The sequence below is a fragment of the Coenobita brevimanus genome, chromosome 60, assembly GCF_032717465.1.
Source record: "Coenobita brevimanus isolate Jiangsu-jjx chromosome 60, ASM3271746v2, whole genome shotgun sequence".
NCBI lineage: Eukaryota > Metazoa > Arthropoda > Malacostraca > Decapoda > Coenobitidae > Coenobita > Coenobita brevimanus.
In genome coordinates this window covers 35,771,068-35,796,109 of record NC_137013.1, presented here as the reverse complement: position 1 = coordinate 35,796,109, position 25,042 = coordinate 35,771,068, and the positions used below count along the sequence as shown (strand labels likewise).

At 40.8% G+C, this 25,042-nt stretch overlaps 1 protein-coding gene across 6 annotated transcripts in view; it reads left to right on the top strand.

Moving 5' to 3' along the window:
- The window catches only part of gish (casein kinase I gish), a 245,585-nt gene that overhangs the window by 189,113 nt on the left and 31,430 nt on the right, over positions 1–25,042 (top strand). For 3 of the 6 annotated variants that reach the window (XR_013897923.1, XR_013897922.1, XM_080274865.1), the window contains exons 5-11: positions 11,926–12,077; positions 15,466–15,580; positions 17,871–18,161; positions 19,874–20,022; positions 20,868–20,945; positions 21,763–21,852; positions 24,403–24,504. Coding sequence is in view for 4 of the 6 variants with exons in the window: in XM_080274865.1 (XP_080130991.1) it covers positions 11,926–12,077; positions 15,466–15,580; positions 17,871–18,161; positions 19,874–20,022; positions 20,868–20,945; positions 21,763–21,852; positions 24,403–24,504 (977 nt within the window). In the remaining 2 variants the exon portion in view is untranslated. The remainder of the gene's footprint in view (positions 1–11,925; positions 12,078–15,465; positions 15,581–17,870; positions 18,162–19,873; positions 20,023–20,867; positions 20,946–21,762; positions 21,853–24,402; positions 24,505–25,042) is intronic. The other 3 variants (XM_080274866.1, XM_080274867.1, XM_080274868.1) reach the window with 3 other exon arrangements.

Here is a 25,042-nt window from a genome sequence, read left to right as displayed (position 1 = left end):
GTTGGTGATGATGATGATGATGATGGATGATAATGGCAGTTGATGATGACAGTTGATGCATGATGAATTGATGATCATTATGGCTGATCTGGATGATGATGGATTGTATTGAAGGTTGGTGATATGAACTAACATAGCCGAGTGCTCATTATGAAGTACCACCTATAAGTCAGGTGTTTTATGTATGCCTTTTATACATCGTGACTTGAGTGGTCGAATTGGTTGTGTGGATACTTTAATAACGTAATCTAGAAACCTAATTTAACCTCTTCAATCCGATGACATAGTAATTATTTTACAGTTGCTCTCTCGACATTCATATATTCAGTTTACGAGACCGGGAATTGTAGGCGAGACTTTCATTCAGCCAGGAAAGCCTTTTAAAACTAGGCTACTCTTTAATTCAGCTTTGGAGTGTTTCTGGAACTGTACCGGCTAGATTTCTTTTATTATTACTCTTGTTAACAAAAGTCTTTCCCAGGCTTAGTAAAATCGCCTGTAGGTAGCCAAATTTACCTGTAGGATTTCACCTGGACATGAGACACAGTGGGTGAGTTTTATCTTTCGCTTTGGTGGCGTCTTTTACTGATGTATATTGCTACCTCGAGATGGTTTGTTGTTGTTCCAAATAGATGTTTTAGGTTATATAAAATTGTTGGAAGGTAGCAACACACACACACACACACACACACACACACACACACACACACACACACACACACACACACACACACACACACACACACACACACACACACACACACACACACACACACACACACACACACACACACACACACACACACACACACACACACACACACACACACACACACACACACACACACACACACACACACACACACACAGGAGAGTGATATGGGTCTCAGCTTGAAAGATTATGTAAGGCGGGTCTGATCGGTCATAGATTATCGAGCTGTTAGCGTGCCTTGCTATCGGAAGGACCTGGCTTACCTGGGGAGTGGCTTGGCTTAGAGTGAGGCCAGGTGGGGTGGGGAGAAGGGAGGGTGGTGGAAAGGTGGGGTGGGGAGAAGGGAGGGTGATGGTAAGGTGGGGTGGGGAGATGGGAGGGTGTTGGAAAGGTGGGGTGGGGAGATGGGATGAGGGTGATGGTAGGGTGGGGTGGGGAGATGGGAGGGTGATGGGACGGTGATGGAGTGGATGTCGAGTGTTTTGCGTTGTGTGTGTGTGTGTGTGTGTGTGTGTGTGTGTGTGTGTGTGTGTGTGTGTGTGTGTGTGTGTGTCACCAGGGAGAAGGGAGAGTGGCATAGAGGGGAGGTGGGTAGGAGAGGGGGTAGAGCAGAGGAGGGGATGGGGTTGGGAGTGGGAGGGAGTGCGTGCGCTGAGGTGGAGGCAGGTAGGTAAGTGGTGTTTTGACGGAGGAAGGGCTGGGTAGGAGATAAGGGGAGGTGGGTAGGAGAGGGGGATATAGTAGAGGAGGGGATGGGGTTGGGAGTGGGAGGGAGTGCGTGCGCTGAGGTGGAGGCAGGTAGGTAAGTGGTGTTTTGACGGAGGAAGGGCTGGGTAGGAGATAAGGGGAGGGGGTGATGGGGGAGGGAGGAGAGTTGAGTGTGTGAAGGAGAGAGAAAGCGGGTGTGTTAGTTCGTTCAGGTGAGGCGAAATGTGTATATGAGGGTGTAAGTGTAAGTAGTGTTTGTTTGGGGAAGGTGGGTATTGTATGTTCTTAGAGGGGATGTAGAGTGTGTGTGTGAGAGAGAGAGAGAGAGAGAGAGAGAGAGAGAGAGAGAGAGAGAGAGAGAGACTGTTATTGTCAAGTGAATATCGCTGCCATTAAGAAAAAAGAAAAAGAAAAAGACAGTTTTCCGTGTATCTTGGAGAGAGAGAGAGAGAGAGAGAGAGAGAGAGAGAGAGAGGGAGAGATTAAAGTGATTGGCTCTGTGAGAATGTAATACTTGAAGTGAGAGCAAAGCGATGAAAGGGGTAGAGGTGATTGACGTGGCTTGGTGGAATATAGGATTGGATGAATAATGAAGTAGATTGATTGGAGGTAAGTACTTAGGTTGTTTGAAAGACATATTACCTGCATAAACTGTGGGTGTGTTGTGGAGAATGAAATTGTACGTGATTTAGAAAGGTGAATTTAAGATTACATGCATAGTTGGACAAGTTGTATAATGTGGGAGATAACGACTTTTCCAAATGTGGGTATACTTCTTCCCTTAGAGCTGGTCAGGGCAGTGTGACAGCAAGACACACACACATCGAACACTCGTAAAAGGTGTGTGTGTGTGTGTGTGTGTGTGTGTGTGTGTGTGTGTGTGTGTGTGTGTGTGTGTGTGTGTGTGTGTGAAATCATTTGTCATCCACGGTTTCTTTTTAAGTATATAAGATCCTCTCGTGTTGCCCCGAATCTAACACATAAGTGACACATGCGCACAAATTATACAAGTGCACTCATATTAACCAAAAATCTGTAGCATATAAAGATATTTTTTACATGTATGAATGTTAATCTTAGTCTGGTAGCTAATATGAAGGTCTTATGTATATGTGGAAAGGTGTACCTCTGATGTCGAGTCAGGATTCCGGGGCTTGAACGGTGTGTGAATGAGTGTGGGGCCCATTTCATTGGGCATACGGTTGCTTAATTCATTCACTATTATGTTTATTATTTTTCTTTCCTTCTGGTGATGATGGTGATGATGATTACCTAAGCTTTTTAACTGAAGAATATCGTGCGGTGTTGGGCTGGATATATATATTAACCTGATGCATTCATTGTATCACATTTCATCAGAGGTCACATTTAAAGGACTAAGTACCAGGAATTTTTCTCAACTGAACATGAATGGTGTGGAGTTAGCCTGAATAACATACCGTATGTAAGTGCATACATAGCAGAGAATGAGCTAAGTGGAAAATATTTAGGTATGTTGTAAATATGGGAGGATGTTCAAATGTACAGATATATTTGAATTAAAATTTTTTGTTAGGAGGGAATTAGGGTGGGATGGTGGTGGTGGTGGTGAGTTGTTTCATATTTGGGGCATGCAGGCTGCATGTAGGTGAGGTGGAATGTTGAATATTTTGGTTGAATGGAGACGAAAAGGTACACCGTGTGTGCGATTTTTTTTTTTTTTTCCACAGTTCTCTGGGCATACTGTAGAATTGACAGTCCGACCCCGAAGCCTGGCACTAGTCCTACGTGCCTAGATATGTAGTTGCACACATCACCACTTTGGCGCAAATACCCATTATCCACACAGAGTACATGTAATAGCTCTCCTACTCAGAACTAATGTAATGGTGTTGGTTGGAGGGTGTTTCTGTGATAGGCCTGTCTCGGTGGGTTTTGTGGAAGATTTGTAAGATGAAGTCTATCTTAATGATATCTGCATCATCAGTTTGTTCAGTGCCTAAACCTGGACAGCAGACCACTTCATTAACCACTTGCTCCCTCTCTCTCTCTGTTTATATTTGTGTGTGTGTGTGTGTGTACACCCACACGCACGGTCTTTTTTCTCATACATATATATATATATATATATATATATATATATATATATATATATATATATATATATATATTTAATTGTGTGTGCACTTATTCCTTTTTTACCGACACCGTATGCTATGAGTGGTGTTGTGGTGGTTGATTTATGTGAGTGAAGTGGACACAGTGGTAGTGAGCTGGGTGGAGGCAGTGAATGTGGAGGTGGAGTATGATAATGGAGGAAGTGATGTGTGTTGGCTTGGTGTAACAAAGCGCGCGCGCGGACACACACACACACACACACACACACACACACACACACACACACACACACACACACACACACACACACACACACACACACACACACACACACACACACACACACACACACACACACACACACACACACACACACACACACACACACACACACACACACACACACACACACACACACACACACACACACACACACACACACACACACACACACACACACACACACACACACACACACACACACACACACACACACACACACACACACACACACACACACACACACACACACACACACACACACACACACACACACACACACACACACACACACACACACACACACACACACACACACACACACACACACACACAGAGGAAATAATAGTGAGGAGAAACAAATGGTGGTATGGGGAAAGTAATGGCGGTGAGAGAGAGATTGGTGATGGTGGTGATGGAGTGATGATGGTGGTGGTGGTTCAAGTAATGGTAAAAAGAGTTGTGAAACGGTAGTGATGATGATGGTAGGCATGGTTATGGTGCTAATGATTTTGATGATTGAAAGTGGTGGTACATGATGGTGGTAGTGGATGTTAATTGGGTGGTTGTGATGGTGATAAAGGTTGGTTGTGGTAGTTAGGGTGAGAGTGGTAGTTGTAGAGATAGTGGTATTGGAGGTTGTGGTGGTGATGGTAGTGGTTATTTTTGTGCTGGTAGTTGTGGTTAGCGTGGTTGTGGGGACTGCAGTGATGTGAAATGGTAGTAGTAGTAGTAGTAGTAGTAGTAGTAGTAGTAGTAGGATGATGGTGATAGCTGTGGTAGTTGGGTTGTATGATGTGGTAGTGGTGGTAGTTATGGTGAAAATGGTTGTTACTTGTAATGTGATTTTAGTAGTAGTAGTGGTGGTGGTAGGGTTGCAAATGGTAGTCGTAGTGATAGTTTGGGTGGTGGTAGTGGTGATAGTGGTGATTGGGTTAGTGATGCCGGTGTTGAAGGTGATAGTGGTAGCTGGAGTAGTGGTACTGGTGATAGTGGTAGTTAGGTTAGTGATGGTGGTGGTGCTAGTGGTAGTGGTGATATAGGTAGTGAGGTTAGTGATAGTGATGCTAGTGGTAGTGGTGATATAGGTAGTGAGGTTAGTGATAGTGATGCTAGTGGTAGTGGTGATATAGGTAGTGAGGTTAGTGATAGTGGTGATACAGGTAGTGAGGTTAGTGATAGTGATGCTAGTGGTAGTGGTGATACAGGTAGTGAGGTTAGTGATAGTGATGCTAGTGGTAGTGGTGATACAGATAGTGAGGTTAGTGATAGTGATGCTAGTGGTAGTTGGGATAATGGTAGTTAGGTTAGTGGTGGTAGTAGGGGTTGTTGTTGTGGTGATAGTGGTAGTTAGGTTAGGGATGGTGGTGGTGGTAGTTGGGTTAGTAAGTAGTGGTGGTGATAGTGGTAATTGGGGTAGGGATAGTGGTGGTGAGGGTGTTTGATATCAGTAGTAGTGGTGGTGGTAGTGGTAGTTGTGGTAATGGTGGTAAGTTGTGGTGATGGTGGTAGAGGCTTCCGGTGGGTGTTCAAGACGAAATATGTAAGGCTTCTCCATCCCCCCCTCCCTCTTCCTCCACCTCCCCACCCTCTCCACCACCACCACCACCTCCTCCTCCTCCTTTCACTAACAGGATCTCCAACACTTCTCACACTTCCCCATTCTTCTCCATCTCTCCCTCATTCTCTCTCTCTCTCTCTCTCACACACACACACACACACACACACACACACACACACACACACACACACACACACACACACACACAGTAATCAGCATTCACTACACGTCACCCAATCCATCTCCAGCATACGTATCCCAGTCGTAATGTAGGCGGAGAAAGTTCATTGTTCTCTTTAACTTGAGGTATAACGAGAGGCAAGAACACAGTGCTAGTCACGAAGTGCTAAGGGATATTTTGATTTACTTGGAACAGGGGAGGACCAGTGGGAGGAATGAATGAATGAATGAATGGAGTGTACTGTATAATTATATTTCATGTGTTTTAAATGTGCCTTTTCATGAGGTATTATTATTATTATTATTATTATTATTAGTGGTGGTAGGTGGGGCGCTTACCATCCACTCACTCGATGTAGTGCTGCTCTCGGGTGACTGCCCTTTCCTCTCTTGCTTCCTTCTTTCCTTCCGTCCTCTTCTGTCTTTCTTTCCTTCTTTCTTTCCTCTTCTGCGTACTTGTGAGTCTCCACTCCCTCTTTTGTCTCTCTCTCTCTCTCTCTCTCTCTCTCTCTCTTTTTTTCCTTCTGCCTGTGGGTGACTGCACTGAGTGACAAGCCAAATGGTTTCCTGTACACCAGGAAATCATTTACTTCGGTGGGTGGTAACCATATAACCAGATTATGGCGTCTGGTGGTTTAGTGGGTAATTAAGGCTCTTCAATCGGATTGAGCCTGTGTAGGTTTCCATATGCAAGGGGTGGTTGGGATTTATTGCTCATGTATTGCCACACAGGGATGAATGAGGCTGGTCATTGTCATCTTAAATGTCAGAGCCAGCTTGCCTAGCCCCGAGCTTCTGCGCTTCTCACGGGGCAACACAGGAGTAGATGATGATGATTACCTTATCATTGTGATGATGATGATGATGATGATGATGATGATGATGATGATGATGATGATGATTTTGGAAACGAGAGTATGTAGTAGGTATTTAGTCTGATGATGATGATGATTAATATTATTATTATTGTTGTTGTTATATTTTACCCCGCATTTGTTTGTTTGTCTGATTTTCTGTCTTAGCGGGATAACTCAAAACGTTATTAACGGATTTTCATGAAATTTCTTGGAGGGTTAACGTATGGCCTAATGAATAATCGATTAGACTTTGGTTTTGATCCGGAATTATTTGTTTGTTCACACCATAATTATGTCCAAAAGTTCTCATTGAATTTCAATGACATTTTGTAGAAGGGTGGGCCATGGGCCAAGAAAGAATTCTTTTAATTTGGGGGCGGTTCTGGATCGTGTCGCACAGTATCTCCAGAAGTTATCAATGAATTCCAGTGAAATTTTGTGGATGGGTGGACCATGGTCCAAGAAAAAATTCTGTCAATTTTGGGGCGGATCCGGATCCGGAATTGGCGGAGTATGCGCTCTGCGTGCTGCTTTGATTCTTATTATTAATTACTACTTCCTCCTTACCTGTATATAATTTTGCATTCTTCACCTTAATAGTCTTTTGTGTGATGTTGTTTGCCATAGTCTTGCTTATCCTCATTGTGTCAGTGGCACTTTTTTATCATGTGATTTGGACCTTAATATCATGTTACATATTAGTGATGTAAAGTACTTCAGGTGTAACAGCAGTGCAAAATAAATCGGTAAGGAAAGATGCTAAGAATTCTCCTATGTCACCTAAAATAAAGACCAGAGACTTAAGCTGGCAGAGTACGTTATTACAAACACTAGAGGATTTTGTGACACCTTCCTGTTATTTGTTTGAAATTTTCACTTAACAACACTGGGGCTTACGTGACGCGCTCTCAGGTGAGGAAAAAAGTGTCTTAAAAATAAATCAGTAAATAAAATGCTTCTGTTGTGGGTGAGGAGGTAAATAAAAGACTTGTGATTTATTTAAAGTTAGAGAGAGAGAGAGAGAGAGAGAGAGAGAGAGAGAACGAAATACTGTTGGTTAAGTAATTGTAGTAGCAGTGACGTTGAGTGGCATTGTTATTAGTGATGTTAATGGTGATGTTGTGGGATGTAAGTTAGGGCGCTTGTTTTGCTGATGTTTGTGGTTGCTGTGGTGATGTTTGTGGTTACTATGGCCTTGTTTGTGGTTGCTATGGTGATGTTTTGGTTGCTGTGGATTGTGGTGGCTATGGTGTTTTTTTTCTTGCCATGGTGATGTTTGTGGTTGCTCTGGTGATGTTTGTGGTTGCTCTGGTGATGTTTGTGGTTGCTCTGGTGATGTTTGTGGTTGCTCTGGTGATGTTTGTGGTTGCTCTGGTGATGTTTGTGGTTGCTCTGGTGATGTTTGTGGTTGCTATGGTGATGTTTATGGTTGCTATGGTGATGTTTGTGGTTGCTATGGTGATGTTTGTGGTTGCTATGTGATGTTCGTGGTTGTTCTGGTGATGTTTGTGGTTGCTATGGTGATATTCGTGGTTGCTGTGGTGATATTCGTGGTTGCTATGGTGATGTTTGTGGTTCCTATGGTGATGTTTGTGGTTGCTATGGTGGCTTGTGGTTGCTGTGATGTTTGTAGTTGCTGTGGTGATGTTTGTGGTGGTTGTGATGTTTGTAGTTGCTATAGTGATGTTTGTGGTTGCTGTGGTGGTTTGTGGTTGCTATCATGCTTTGGTGATGCTTGTGATTGCTGTGGTGATGTTTTTCGTTGCAATGATGATTGTAATTGTTGTGTTGTGGTAATATTTGCAGTGTCTGGTTTGTGGTGGCTATGTTGTATGTGGATATGGTGATGTTTGTGGTTACTGTAGTGATGTTTATAATTGTTGTGGTGGTGTTTGTGGGGTGTGGTTGCTATGGTGATGCCTGTGGGTGTGGTAGTTGTGGTTATGCTGGCTCGGGATAGTGTTGCAAGTTAATATGATGGTATTGTGGTTGCTTTGTGGATAATGTTGGTTGATATATATATATATATATATATATATATATATATTTATGGTGGGTGTGGTTGTTATGGTGTGTATGGTTGTTATGGTGTGTGTGGTTGTTATGGTGGGTATGGTTGTTATGGTGTATATGGTTGTTATGGTGTGTATGGTTGTTATGGTGAGTGTGGTTGTTATGGTGGGTATGGTTGTTATGGTGTATATGGTTGTTATGGTGAGTGTGGTTGTTATGGTGTGTGGTTGCTATGGTGGGTATGGTTGTTATGGTGTATATGGTTGTTATGGTGTATATGGTTGTTATGGTGTATATGGTTGTTATGGTGAGTGTGGTTGCTATGGTGGGTATGGTTGTTATGGTGTGTATGGTTGTTATGGTGGGTGTGGTTGCTATGGTGGATATGGTTGTTATGGTGTGTTCAGTGTACATGTGTAGGTATTTGTGGAGGTGATGTTATGTATAGTTGGGCGGTGACAGGTTGTTGTTATTACTAAACTACGTGTGCACCTTTACACACACACACACACACACACACACACACACACACACACACACACACACACACACACACACACACACACACACACACACACACACACACACACACACACACACACACACACACACACACACACACACACACACAGAGTTCCCCTCTTTTCCTCCTCCTCCTCCTCTTCCTCCCCCCAGCCACACCTCTCTTCCCACTTTTTTTTTTCCTCTTCGTGTACTTTCCAGTCTTCTTTCTGTCCTGCCTCTCCACCCTTTATAGCCTTTCCTCTCCTCTCAGTCCACTTTTTTTTTTTCCCATTCCTTTCATGTGCACCATCCCTTCCCTGCTTTCCTTCTCCCCGCTCTTGCATCTCCCTCCCCATCTTCTCTCCCTTCTCTTCTTTACCTCTCATTTCCCATCTCTCTCTCCCTCTCCCCTCCCGTCTCTTCCTTTCTTTTTCCCTCACCTTCCCTTTTCTTCCCCTTCCCTTCCCTCTCCTCTTTTCCATTCCCATTCTTCATTTCGTTCTTCCCCCTCACCCATATCCTTCCTCTCTTCCTGTTCCTTCCCCTCATCTTCTATCTTCTATTCTTCTTTCCCCTCACATCCCTTCACCTCTTGCCCCCACCTCACTCTTCCTCCGCCTCCCCTCTTCCGTCATCCCCTGCCGTCCTCACCCCATCCCTCGTCACTCCATGATAACCATTGCTCCAGACAGCTGTATTTCTGATCGGGGTATATCGGCTCTTCTGGCATTTCGGCTCTTCTCTGTGCTAATCATGTTTACCTCAGACTAAGAGTACATATATTGTGCATGCGGTATATTGGGTTTAATTATGTGTATCGGTGTTTTGGTTCTCTCTCTCTCTCTCTCTCTCTCTCTCTCATACTGAAGAGGTTTACAAAGGACGTATTGTAACCTCTCCATTTTGAATAGCATTATGGGTTAAATATACTTGTAAGGATGCTGCAAAAGTAAGCTAGTAAATAATTATGTTTAATGTTCACTTTCCTGATTTACGAGTACTGCCACTACCGATTTCCTTTGGGTAGCTGTGAGTGTGCAAGTTTCAAATAACCTGCCATTCAGTGAGGTGGAAATTGAGGTGAAAATGTGTGATAAATGGAGCAGAGGGTGGAGTGAAGAATGTGGGTCAGGGCCTGGATTTGCACACACACACACACACACACACACACACACACACACACACACACACACACACACACACACACACACACACACACACACACACACACACACACACACACACACACACACACACACACACACACACACACACACACACACACACACACACACACACACACACACACACACACACACACACACACACACACACACACACACACACACACACACACACACACACACACACACACACACACACACACACACACACACACACACACACACACACACACACACACACACACACACACACACACACACACACACACACACACACACACACACACACACACACACACACACACACACACACACACACACACACACACACACACACACACACACACACACACACACACACACACACACACACACACACACACACACACACACACACACACACACACACACACACACACACACACACACACACACACACACACACACACACACACACACACACACACACACACACACACACACACACACACACACACACACACACACACACACACACACACACACACACACACACACACACACACACACACACACACACACACACTTATGATCACTGCCCTGTCGCTGTGGCTTGTTACTGCAGGAAGGACGAGGCTTTAAAGAGTACATAGTATTCCCGCGACTCCTGTTACTCTCCGAAAACACATTTTAGTTACGAGAAAAGTTTTTTTTTTTTCATTTTTGTTATTATTATTTTTATCAAGGACAAAGAAGGGAGAACGCAGGTATTTTCCTCTATTTCGTTCTTCCTCCAGAGAGCGGTTCCTAGTGACAACTGAGGATTGACTGCAAGTCAGTGAAACCGATCCCATGGACACGACAGCTGGGATATGGTGGCGAACTGACTGACACTGGGGGGCGGGAAATTCTTGTACAGTAACCCAACATGGCCGGTCCTCAGTCTGCTCCCCGTCCTTGATCCGCCATGCAGATTAAAATTCAAGATACATGCACACGTGATGGAAATTCTCGTCAGCAGCAGGAAACAGTGTCGAATTTTTGTATTTTATGCGGTAATTGGAAATTGATGGGTGGAGTTACGTTTATATAGGAAATAGTTTTGTTTTGATGAGTCACCACACCCGTCAGTTGGTAATCTGCGTTACATCTCTACCGTGATCACCTTGTTGACAGTTGAAGGCGTGTGGTGTTGCTTAGGTAAATCCAGTCATTCTCTTGTTTCCTGTCTTCTCGTTGTAATGAAAACAACAGTATAATCTGTCCGATTGATTTGTGCTGGAAATAAACGTTCCAAGGGATAATTTTAGCTTTTTTCTTTTGACAGTGCTTCCTGGTGTGACGTAATGTTTTAGGATGACGTCATCCGTTGTCATAGTAACTACACTCACCTGGAGGCTCGCTCAGCTGATGTTTGTTGCAGCTGGGATGGCAGTACCTATTTATAAATTACAAGACAAAAACTTATTTCATGCGTTCATTTTGTTTATTATTATTATAATTATTATTTACTAAACAGTATTTGTTACAGAATAGCCTGATGTGATAATTACAGAACGTTTGGGTGATGAATATTGCTCACTGCATGTAGTAATGTTTGGTACGCTGTATGTATTTTGTTATTCTGATATTCCTTTTGTCCCGTATCCGTCACAGTTCTTCCCATTTTATTGAGTAAATCATATTTCTCTTTGAAGGAAAATTGTGTGTGTGTGTGTGTGTGTGTGTGTGTGTATGTGTGTGTGTGTGTGTGTGTGTGTGTGTTGCAGTGAAGGATCTGTTATTGTAAAATTTGTATTACGATAATGTTCCATTAAGATGTGGTTAAACAAATGTGTTATTTTATTTCAGTGGAGGGCATACCGCGGATCTACTACTTTGGTGTGTGTGGGAAGTACAATGCTCTGGTGATGGAGCTGCTGGGGCCCAGCCTCGAGGACCTCTTCGACATGTGCGGAAGGCGCTTCACCCTCAAGACAGTACTATTAATAGCCATACAATTAGTGAGTACTCATATAGTTCCAGTTGTCTTTAGTATTAGCACTAATACAGTATCAAGACTCGTGGTAATACACCAGGACCTCAGTGTCAAGAATAGTATTACAGCCCAGCACTTGATAACACTTTCACTGCTAAAGGTATCCTTTGTCATGGATATATAATTCCTGTAGCATTAGGCAGAGTGGAAGTACTTCAAAAAATTAGAGGATTGATAGCTAAATAGTTCATTAAAATAAAATGTCTGATGATCATAATACCGCAGTCTGTGTGAAAGCCTGAAAGCCCTGCCATATGCATGTAGCGTCAGGATTCACTCTTAGATGTATGGAAATATGGTTGTCTGGTCTGTGGCTGCTGCAACTCAAGTAATTTGGGGGTGGTTCTTATTTTATCAGAAAGCTACAACTGTATTAAACCCTTCAGTCCAGTGAATTCAATACAGCTACATCTTACTGATTTATTCTTAATATGTCCAGATGGTTCAGTATGACTGTAGGATCTCTGTAATGAAGAAGCAATGAAAGCTATATGTTACCACTCCAGATTGAAAAGTATATCTGAATGTGAATGAAGGCACCTGAAGATAGGAAGAATAAAATGAAATATGGTATCAGACTAAATGGGTTAGAGTAACAGCTACATAGGTACTTCAAGTGAGAACTGAATAATTTTTATGCCGTTGGAAATTAAAAGTTTTAAGTAATCCTTAGGTGGAGATAGTCATTATGATGGAGCAAGATAATGATGTGCTGTACAATGTTAGGATTATGTATCATCAGTGATGTAGATTCTATAAAGATATATGATAGCCTCCTAATATACCATGCTTAATAACTACATTATAGCACAGTACTAGTAATCAGGTGGTCATACATTAATGTTGCATAATTAACAGCCTGTCATAAAAGTTACAATACTAACATGGTCTTAGATATTCTCTGCAGTGAATTCATTCAGTTAATTAAATACATTGTGTATGTAGGAGGGTTGCATAGGGTTGAATGAAGGATTGTAGCATAACGAGAGTAAGGTTGTTTGGGGGTCATATTGTACTATTTACCATGAATACAGAACCGGGATATGATATGAGATATTTGACATTGGTTGATCCATTTAACCTGTACAGCCTGGGATTGTCGTGCCTAAGCTGATAAAAAATTAATGTGGCATTAGCCAGGGGGGAGTTCATGGGTAGAAGGGAGTACTGAGATTGCTTCTGATCCTTAAAGCCTGGGCATATCTTACTGTGCTGAATAAAGTTGTCTAGCATCAACAGAAATAAAATACAACACGTGCCCAGGCTGAAGTGTAAATTGTACCCTTATATCAGACCTGAATAAACATCAGTCATTAATATTCATAATGTGTTGGAATTTACCTCCTAATTTACTGTACTGTACTCACTTATCCATTACTTATCACCATCATCTCAGTGCCATGCTCCTTTCTGGGAATCCCCCTATCGTGGATGGCTACAACGGAACTGCCGACCTCTTCCTCACATCTCTCTTATTCAGACACATTTTATTCTTCCATCTCTCTTGGCAGTATACTACTTAACTCTCTTTTTCATTATCACATGGTTTTCCTCTTCCAATATTACCCTCTTGCTCACTTTCAGAAACATTAATTTTCACCCTCCTTATGTGAATTCTTTGAATGCATGTGTACTCCCCTCACCCTCCTCCCATAAGTCCACATTCTCTCTCTCTCTCTCTCTCTCTCTCTCTCACACACACACACACACACACACACACACACACACACACACACACACACACACACACACACACACACACACACACACACACACACACACACACACACACACACACACACACACACACACACACACACACAGAGTATACAGTATTCACATTTCTCACGCCATCCACCCTGCTCTTCTGAAAGGTCATTTCTACTACTTGTAACCTGAAGGTTCTGTCACTTACTTCTTAGGTTTCACTCCCATACAAGTTTTGGGAGTAAAGTCATGCAGCATTCTTAACCTTCATACTAATCATCATTCTCTTCTTCAAAATACATCCATATTCTGTAATTCTTTGAGTCTAGGCATGCCCTTTTTTCAGTTTATTCCTGCCATCTTTGATTTTTCTCAGCTGGAGGTAGGCTTTTGGAATTGGAGTGCTTAGCTGTGGCCCTATTACAGCATACCTCTTTAGTACAAATAACCTTTCCCAAGTTAAATAAAAGCATTGGGGTTAGGAAGAACAATCTAAAGTGGATGTCACTTGGATTTAGCGGGTAAAAACTGTTATCATGTACAATAATTTTGTGTTATCTTGATAAGAGATAACAACATCATACATGTAGAGTTGCCAGAGTGACACTGGTCTTGGTATATTTGAAGACAAAGTTTATATGTAGACATATATAACAGTTGATGATGTACTAGCAATAAAAGTTACTTTATTGAATCTACCCTCATATATCACAGTACAGTATTTGTGTAATGGCCACCAGCTCAGAACAGATTCTCAGATCTGAAGTGTTTGGTCCAAAGGCTTTACAGAAAATGGAGTATTTAGGAAATTATAATCATGATAATAACTGAGAAAATTATGTGAAAAGTAGCCTACAGCACCATGCAGAGTACCATGAATTACCTTTTATTTGTAATGTATCATCTGTTTTTCTGCATGTCTACAAAGAAACTTTGTCTTCAAATATGCATTGACTGTGTGGTGACAGATGATACCAACACCCTCCAATAGCATAAAAAATTATTTTGGGAAGTGGAGATGTTTGGAAATTGAATGAATGGATTTGGGAGATTGTACTGTACATGCATATTGAATGGTCTGTGTTGTTTCCCATAAAGTATACAGTATCTGTGATGTTAGAAAATGTAGATGTTTTGAGTGATTAGTAAAATAATATTCTCTTCCTTCAATTTTTTCCCTCTTTCCAAGTACTGTAATGATGATGGCAGAATTAACACAGAGTGAAGCTGGTATTTATGTAGCTAGTGAAAAGTAGGTGCTCATAAAGGAGTAAATCAGTGTAAAGAACTATTATGTACTTAGTATGTCTTTAATACCATGTTCTATTTCTCATCGTCTTTTACATGGGGGGAGAAGAATAGTACCTTTGTGTTAGTACTGTTATGCTGTATGGTTTATGGTTTTTAAGTATTCATTTGAGGTGAGACTTTTGAGTTATCTTCAGTGATCCACAGTAGATATTATACAGACTAATACATTTCTTTTACTTGAATGTTTCAGTGCTATATATTCTTCCTTTCAAAAGGAAAGTATGATGTAATGTAGTTTAAGTTTTATCAAGTCCTTTAGCTTGCTTGTATTCCGTAACTTAGGCTGTGAATTGCATTACCATTAGGACTTCTTCTAATATTTATTTTATTTTCAGATCCATAGAACAGAATATGTACATTCTAGAAGATTAATATATCGAGATGTCAAACCAGAAAACTTTCTCATAGGAAGAAGTTCCACTAAAAAAGACAAAATAATAAACATCATAGGTAAGTTGTTTGAATGTTACTTAGTTACTATTAGTATTTTACAGTATAACATCAAGATATTCATGAGTGTTACATCACCATCAGTCTGTAATTACTTGTGTACTACTAATGCTTACCCTGATAAGCTGGCATACCCCTCCTGTACTGTATTGTTGTGACTCCTACTAATGCTCAAACACTCTAGTGGTGGATGGAGAGGTGGGGGTACACTTTTTTTTGGGGGGGGGGGGGGGGGGTCATTCTCTCTTGTTATTGGTGATAGCTAACACACACCTGTAATGAATGCTGTAAAGGAGTTACTGTATTGAGATGAATGAGCAGTGTGGTTGTTAAGTACCATCTTGTACTGTGTGACCCTGTTGCCTATACTGCAGTAAAACTTCGTCATTTGTGGGTAAAGAAATGCTGGACCCCCTTTGTACTAACTGCTGGATTCATCTCTGCATATGAATATGTATTTTTTTCCTCTGAACTATTTACACTACGTAATACTAAGAGGTGCTGCTCTTATTCCTCAAAGTGGTACATGTCACAAGGTAATTGCAGTAGGCTATGTTGCTAAATGTTTTAAAGAGGATTGCAGATTACCTTAATGAGATTGAAAGACTGTCATTACTTCATATTTTAGTTAATAGTCATACAGTGTACGAGGTGCTTAGAATCATTAGAAAACAAAATTTTTCTTATAAATTGATTGTTAAGAAGTAGGAAAGGCAAAAGTGCACAGATAAAGAGATGAAAACACAGAAACAAGAGAGCATTCAGGATGGGAGGAGATGTGGAGACCAATACCCATTAATTGCTACATTCCACACTTTAGTCACAGACTTGTTGCTGGTGGAATGTAGTAATGAGTATACAGTAGGTCTCCAAATCTCCTCCCATCCTGAATGCTGTCTTGTTTCTGTGCTTTGTTCATCTCTTATCTGTGCACTTTTGTTATTCCTACTTCTTAACAATCATTTTAAAAGAAAATTTATGTTTTCTAGTCTGTTACCGGGTATCTTTTTGTGGATGTATAATTATACATAAAGCTAGTGTTAGATTTGGATTGTTACATGCATAGCATATTGAAAGACTAAAACAAGGGTGCCTTCCCGTGAAAAGAAGTGTATTGGTACGTTCATTAACTGTAGGCAAGCTGTAGCTAACCAGTATTGAGCAAATGGCATACTTAGGGTGTCTGCGATGCAGTTTTCAGGTCGTTACTTGCGAACTGTGGCCTGAATGCTTATGACTGATGAAGAAGAAAGAAAGAATAAAATCAGTATTTTTGTGGTTCGATTTTGTGACTTTTACGAAGGTTAGCAAGACTTCGTGAGTAGTTTTGCACATGAATAGTGAAGGTCTTTTAGTTCGTAAGTGTAGAACAAAGCTTTGCGACTGTTTTCGCAGGAATGGTTCTATACCCCATAGTATGGGACGCAAGTTTGAACCTGTGCCAGTCCTACTTACAGAGTGGTGCTGCACTCTGTGATAATGTTCCAAGTGTCTTTTTTCAAAAAACGAGAAAAACGCCTCCAAAGTTTAGTAACTTAAACACATACTGTATATCTTAGGAACTAAGACAGATATTGCATTTTTTTTTGTTTCTTTATGTAGTGCAAGGTCTCAGCTATAAAATCCTATCATTTACATGAGAGAGAGAGAGAGAGAATTAAACTTTATTTCACATACAGTACACAGTATACATTAGACTTTCACACACACACACACACACACACACACACACACACATTATGAACACCTATTATCACCATAGTCATTGTAATCATCTGTACCATTATTACTCATTATTATTATCATATGTGCCTATTATTGCCTATATGTGCATGTGTAGATGCCTGTATGTGCACGCAAGTTTGTGAGCATATGAGTTTGTGTTGTATTTGAGTTTGTAAATGTGTGTATGAAAGTGTGATGTAAATTGTGTATGTGAAATAAAATTTGATTTCTCTCTCTCTCCCTCCCTCTCTCTCTCAACCATGCACTACATATAAGAAACAAAATGCAATGCAATATCTGTCTTAGTTCCTGGGATATACAATACATGTTTAAAAGTGGCCAGACTTTTGAGGCATTTTTCATGTTTTTTAAATATAGGTGCTTAGGACGTGATGATTCTAAGCACCTCATGTATGTTAGACACTGCCATCAATTCACAATAATAATTTTAGTTTATCATCATAAAGTATATTCCATATTTTAATAGAGTGACTCCTTGGTGGAGGGTTTTAAAATTGATATTGTAATACTTTGTTGATTACAACATTTGATTGTTTGTGTGCAGATTTTGGGTTGGCTAAAGAGTACATTGACCCCACCACCAACAAGCACATCCCGTATCGGGAGCACAAGTCACTGACCGGCACTGCCCGATACATGTCCATCAACACCCACATGGGGAAAGAACAGTCTCGGAGAGATGACCTTGAAGCTCTCGGTCACATGTTTATGTACTTCCTACGTGGCTCCCTACCCTGGCAAGGCCTCAAGGCAGACACACTCAAGGAGCGCTACCAGAAGATTGGGGACACCAAACGAGCCACACCCATTGAGGTCCTCTGTGAGAACTACCCTGGTAAGTTTGGACAACATGTAGTGTTAGGGGGGAAATTTGCCAAATTTTTCATCTTTTGTACTTCTCACTGCTATCTGCAAGCTAGTATTCATCAGCAGAAAGAAGTGAATTATCTTGCTGGAGAGATTACATGAAACCCAGAAATCTTTCTAACCCCCTCGTTAGTGGATGTGAAGAACTTGAACGTAATTGTCTGGTGGTAACAAGGAAACCTTATCATACTGAAAAGGTTAACCAGTATCCTATGGTACTAATGTGTATGTGATGTGTTTTTCTTAAAAGAGTAACTAGAAAATTGAACAGTATAGTTTTGTTTGCTTGATGGTTTTCATTGCACCTGTTTCACTGAACTCAGTAACAGTTTGAACACCAGCTATTTCAGTGACTGTCATATGGTAGAGTTTACTGTTTTCATAGAATGAACATAGTCATCTGCAAGATTATCTTGTCTGGTTTAAATTAGATATTTGCATTTATTCGTGTGACTAATGGGATAGAGGTCATGCACTAACATCATCACCACCATCCAATCCTACGTTGCCCCATAAGGAGCGTAGGAGCTCGGAGCTAGGCAAGTTGGTCCTGACATTTAAGATAAGAGTGACCAGCCTTACTTATCCCTGAGTGGCATTACATGAGCAATAAACCCCAACCATCCCTTGGATATAAACCTTCACTGGCTCAATCCAACTGGAGTGCCATAATTACCCACTAAACCACCAGGCGCCAGCATTTGGTTATGTGGTTGCCTCCCAGTGTAGTAAATGGACAAGTTATGAGCATATAAGAAAATTGTAATATAATCTGTGGTGTTTAAGATAAATTGTACAAGTCAGGGCAAAGTGTAGCTGTTTTATTTAATTGTTTATTGTTTTCCTCTGAGTGCAGAGAAATTGAACAATGTAATCTCCTCTTCATATTACGTAATAAAACTGTCTGATGGTAGTGGTAGTCATCGAAGTGAAGGGATTAAGTGCTGAATTTACACTACCCAGAATATGAGTGCTTGGTGTTGATGTTTCGCTGATCATTCTACATGATTCCCAAATTCCATAGTATAACCACAGGAGATAGCATGGTATTAGTTTGATTGTGCTATCTCCAGGCAATTTGTAAAGTGCTGGATAGACTTTTTTAAATGGAGGAGTTAGGTATAGCCTACCCTTTACTTATAAGGTGCTCTCCTAAGCTGCATAAAATGGTCAGGAGGAGTTCGCAAGATTAGGTTAATTTGAGTGCCTCTGAAATGGGAACCAGTCACCTGTGTGATGGTAGAATTTTCATTTCCAGGGACCTCAGCCCTTGACCTTCATAAATGAATTTTACCTAAATATGGTCAGTACTCACCATCATTAAAAAAAAAAAAAAAAAAAAAAAAATAAAAAAAATTCTCTGTCAGTGCATTCAGACATAGTCTAAACATACATTAAACATAGATATGCAACTTGATACTGTATGCCATATTACTTATGGTTACATTTACAGTTTTGAAGGCCATGGCCATGCTTACATTGCTGGCAGCCAAGTGATACTGGGTGCCACATTAGCTGTAGCAATGTTGAACAATTAGCCTGGACTTTTCTTGAGTGTAAATATGTATGAGTTCCCTGTCAGGAAATGTTCAGAATGCCAACTACCAAACTGTTTCTATGATAGGACATCTGTGGACTATGGAACAATAGTGGCTAATACACTGCTAATCTCATCTTCAGAGGAGATGGCGACGTACCTACGGTATGTACGGCGGCTAGACTTCTTCGAAACTCCAGATTATGACTACTTGCGCAAGCTGTTCCAAGACCTCTTTGAACGAAAAGGCTATGTGGATGACGGGGAATTTGACTGGACCGGCAAAACTATGGTAGGCACCATTTGTGAACATCTTATTACTTATGTTTAAGCCAGAGGACACTATGCACTTAAGTGGATGTTTGAATCAAAATTTTACCAGCATTAATGAAGTGTATGGTGAATGGCACAGTGTTAGTACAGTACATTGAATCCTTGTTTTAACCCATGCTGAGATGCAGGTCTCATATGAGGTACACTGAAAGCCTGCATGAGCTAAGCTGCGAGCCTCATATGATGTATAATTTACATTGGTTATAAAACATTAACTTGGAGGAGGTAAACTACTTTATGAAGAATCAGTGTAGCAGGGGTATTTTTTTTTTTTTTTTTAATAAATAATTTTTGGCTTACGTCTGTGGTATATATATTTTGGAAAAACTGCACCTTAAAACTCTGTTCCCGCCTCTAAAGTTCCCATAATTTACAATACCTTTAATGTGGAAAAATTCAAGATAATTTTTAACACCTCTGTGAGTTATGCCAAGGACTGCCTGTTTCAGATTCATATAGCTTACGTGCATCTCATAATTTAGTGAATCCTATTTTTTATGCATATACAGTTTATGTAATGTATGACAGAGGATTATTGTCCTAGTTTAATGTGGACGAGGTGAGTCAGAATACATTTACTTTAATGAAAAGAAACTCAAGGAACCCTCAGCTGTATAATATTATCAGGACTCATATTCATCAGAAGTAAGATAATTTGTATAGTTTAATTGCAGTTTCTTTCACACCTATACTTTGTTGCATGTCGTTGTAAAAATATATTTTCCATTTTATTTATTTTTTTTTCAGAATATTAACTTTTGAGTAAATATTTGCAATAACTAATTATTTTATTGCCATGTGCAGCCAGCTGATTATTTAGCAAATATGAGACAGCTAAGAATTGCTGCCCCATCTGACCGTGTGAAAACCAGATCTGATAAGGTTTGTTCAGTTGTTGCTATATAAACTAATCGTACTTGTGGCTCTTGGTTGCTGAGTAAAAGCTGGCCAGTTGTTGATATGCTAATGAAATAGAATTGTGCAGGTACAGTATATGGTATTGAGCTGCACACTAGTAGGGTAATTATGAAGGTGAGCATTAGGCCTCTGCAAGTAAGAGGTGTGGAAATGTGCTGACTTGGGTCATGAGCAATATGTTGTTGGGTAATTATTGACTATTTAGACGGCAGTTTTTGTAATAAAGTTGCTAGGGTGATTTTTGAGGTAAGATTTAGATGAAGCTGCTAGGGAGGTTATTGAAGTAAGGTTTAGATGGCAGTATTAATAATGATCAGGGAAAGTGTGCAAGTAGAAATATGCATAGGTAGGATGGAGATTTGTAGAATATTAATTAGCTAAGAATTAGACCATAGTACTTGTAATACAGAGCTGCATATTAACTTGGCTTACTAATGTGTCACTGTATGAAAGTGTTTGTATACATGTATAGATTATGGATTTGCAGTGAAGGACTTCTGCTTGATCATTGATGGAAATCACGAGTGAGTAGAGTAGATAGTCCAGTAGAGTATATTACCTGTAAATGTGTTCTTGTTAATAATCTCCACTCACAATGGGCTTGATAAATGAGTGATTTGACCCTGACAGATGGTCCTCAGTAGCAGTGAAGTGATTGGCCATGTATGTCTTTATACAAAAAAGAATCAGTTAATGATTATGAATTTGTTTTGCTGTGTGTGGTTTACCACAGTAACTACATTGGAGGTGGATGATATTGAAATTCAATCTGATTTTGCAGTCCACACCAGTTGGGTCAACACAGACAGGCACTGAAGTCATTGTGTCACCCAGCAGAGAAAACAGAGAGAGGCATCCCACGGCTAACAAGGTAAACATTTCTGCATGGTGTGGCTCTACACCTTGATTTACAGGCAACGTAGGAAGGAAGGGAGAGCAGCAAGGAGAGAGAGAGAGAGAGAGAGGGAGACACATTGTTAGGATATGAGTACAGGACACCAGGTTAACAGTGTGCCTCCAGTTGACAGGCGTAGTGAGGAATGGTGGTGGGGGAGGTGGTGAACGGGGCGGTGAGGGTAAGGAGGGGGGCCAGCACCAGGTCCTTCTGCCCTGGACCCCGAGCCAACGTGTGGACGACACTGCCCCACCCCCGCCCCCGGTCAGGCATCATGTATGTTCCGACACTACCTCACTGCAACCCCCCCTCATGGCCACTTCACCTCTGTACAAAATAAACTAAACTCACTAAATATTCATCTGGCAAAATTTTTGTTCACCCTTGTGTGTTGTAAATATTGGGCAAAATTTACAATATGTTACATGGACCGTAAAACTTGTATAAATTTAAATACTGCGCACCATCCAAGATTTTTAAAAAATGATAGTTGTAAATAATTTCAGGTGTACAAAAAACTTTTGGTTTGCTCTGTGAAAGACTGTGGAGGAGTGTGAGGGCTGGTATGACTTACATAGCACTGTGTGGCTTCCTGCACTCACACCAACACCACAGAATTGCATAACTCACATTGCAACTATTGCTCATCAACATTGCTAGTATTATTCATCAGCATTGCTAGTATTATTCACCACTCCTCTACACCATCTTTTTGGAATGATTAAAGCAAGTTTTCATAATGATTGTTTCAAAGTTGCATTTGCAGAGTGAAGTGTTCCTTGTGATGTTCTAGTGCCTGTGAATTAACTGGAGTTAACATGTTAAAGCTCATTCAACGGCTTGAGGTAGTGTCTGCATATGATGTCTTTCATTTATTCTGATTATGTGGAAATTTTCTGTAGATTTTAATGAGCCTTTACCACTGTTAGAGTAGCTTGTCATCACATTATTATCAATTACTTGAAAATACTCATTGTTATTGTGAGTTTGTTCATTGCTTTCACTTTTAGGATGAATTGGGGTGCTGTTCTGCATATTTAACATTGGAGTTGTAATATAACTAGATAATCAGTGTAACATGGATATATATCTTGGTTTTGAAACTCATGTAATTGAATGAATAATTGGATTTTCAATCTTCGAAATTGCCAGGAGAAATCTGAAGGAGAGGATTTACGGCTGATGCAGGTAACCAGAGTGAAGTTAGTAGGTTAGCGTGGTAAAGCAAACCTTATCTCGCTCACAGCCAACTTTCCAACTGTAATGAGACCACATATCTATGACACAATTGTCTTGTCACTAATTATGCTCAGTCAGCATGAATACAGCGATAAAAAGACAGCAGATGATGATGATGACAGAAGCTCTCGCAACAGTTTGGGAAATGGCACATAGATTCAGCTGTATTGAGAGAAGTTTTGAGTAACAGCTACCAATGTAGACAGAATGTTGATTGCCTCACTTCTCTGGGCCTTTGCTGCTAAGAGACTCTACAGTAATATTTTTATAGTGTACTTACAAATAGTTGCTTGCTTAGCCTTGGAAAGTGAGTTATTGTGGATGTAACTGTCATCTGCATAGGGATGCCATTCATGTCAAAAACAGAACATGAGGTTAGTTGTCGACTTGTGGTTGGGAATGCCTGACCAGGATGATATGCTCGGATCTCCGTTTCCTTGTTCAGCTGAAAGTAGGGTTTTGTTCAGATGCAGGTTTTATGTGTAGCTGGTTTTTGTGTGGAGTGAGTTCAGTCTTCCATCTTTGCTACCAAATTGAATAAATTTATTTGAAAGGTTGTGTCAGAGTGTAGGTGGTAGTGTAAAGTGTATGAGGGTTATATTATGTTGAGATGTGCCAGTTCATAACTGACAGCCTCAACCTGGTATAGGAAACAGATTCATATCCCTGAATGCATCATAAGCTTGTTGCTAAATCAACATGCGCTCCATATTAGAAACAGAGTAATGTAGTGTGGATGTGACAACTTTTTGATTTGTACGAGTTTTTGAGCAAAAATTGCTATGAAGCTTTTTTTTTTTTTTTCCCCTTGCCACAGACCATTCATAAAGTATTTTTGGAATGTGCTACAGTTGAGATGTTGTTATTACTGAATATATTATCATTCTTTCCATCTTCTGTTACAGTAGGTAATAATATGAATGTCACAGATTATACATACAGGTATTTTTAAAGTGTAATACAAATGAGATATTGTTATTACTGAAAATATTATCGTTCTTTCCATCCTTTGGTACGCTGGGTAATAATATGAATGTCACAGGTAGTTGTAGCAGAGTTGGATGTAGAGATCCAAGAATAGAATGGTAGAAAATTGTACTCAGTCACAGGACTTCACCATGTGCTAGGAAACGTAAGGCTGGTCTTGAAATAGACATAGTCTGTTAGGTTGAATGCAGTTTTTGGATGGTGTGTTGGTGTGAGCTGCTGACCATTTCCTGATCACTGGTGGGTGAAATGGTTGTTTGAGTTGTTTGTGGGTCTGATGAGGCGGCGGTGGTGTTACAGGGCGGCACCAAGGGCACGGCAGCCTGGCCCGAGACCCCCAAGCAGCCAGGAAACATGTTAGGCGGCAACCTCACCCCAGCTGACCGCCACGGCTCCGTCCAGGTAAAAGCTTTCGCGGCAGTCTCCCTCTTCCTCCCACCCTATCCCCACCCCTGCCTCTTGACACCTGGCACCCTGTCATGGCTGTGGTGGCACAGAGGTCAATGTGGTCCCACTCTGACTGGAGTAACTTGACCTGTGTGACACTCCAGTCCAGCAGGTGTCTGGGTGGCACAAGTGGCTGACTACCTTACCTCTGTCCTGCAAGGAATCTTCAAGTAGCTGTAGAGCATGAGCCAAACCCTGCCTCAACTTTCTGAAACTTTTTTTTTTTTTTTCTTTTTGAAATAAAAAACATTACTTCCTTCAGGCAGCTTCGGTTAAGCTTTATTTGCTGAATAGTTGTGGTTGGATTACTGAAATATTGTTGGTTAATTATCTGTGCAGTTAAACAACTAAGCTGTTAATTAGTATAAATTTGTATCTCGCAAAATTTTTCCATAGCTAATCCACTTTGTAGCTTTTTAACACCAAGATGCTCTGCAACCCCAATTTTTTCTCATTAGACACCAAAATCCTAGACCCCTATGCTGCAGCTTAC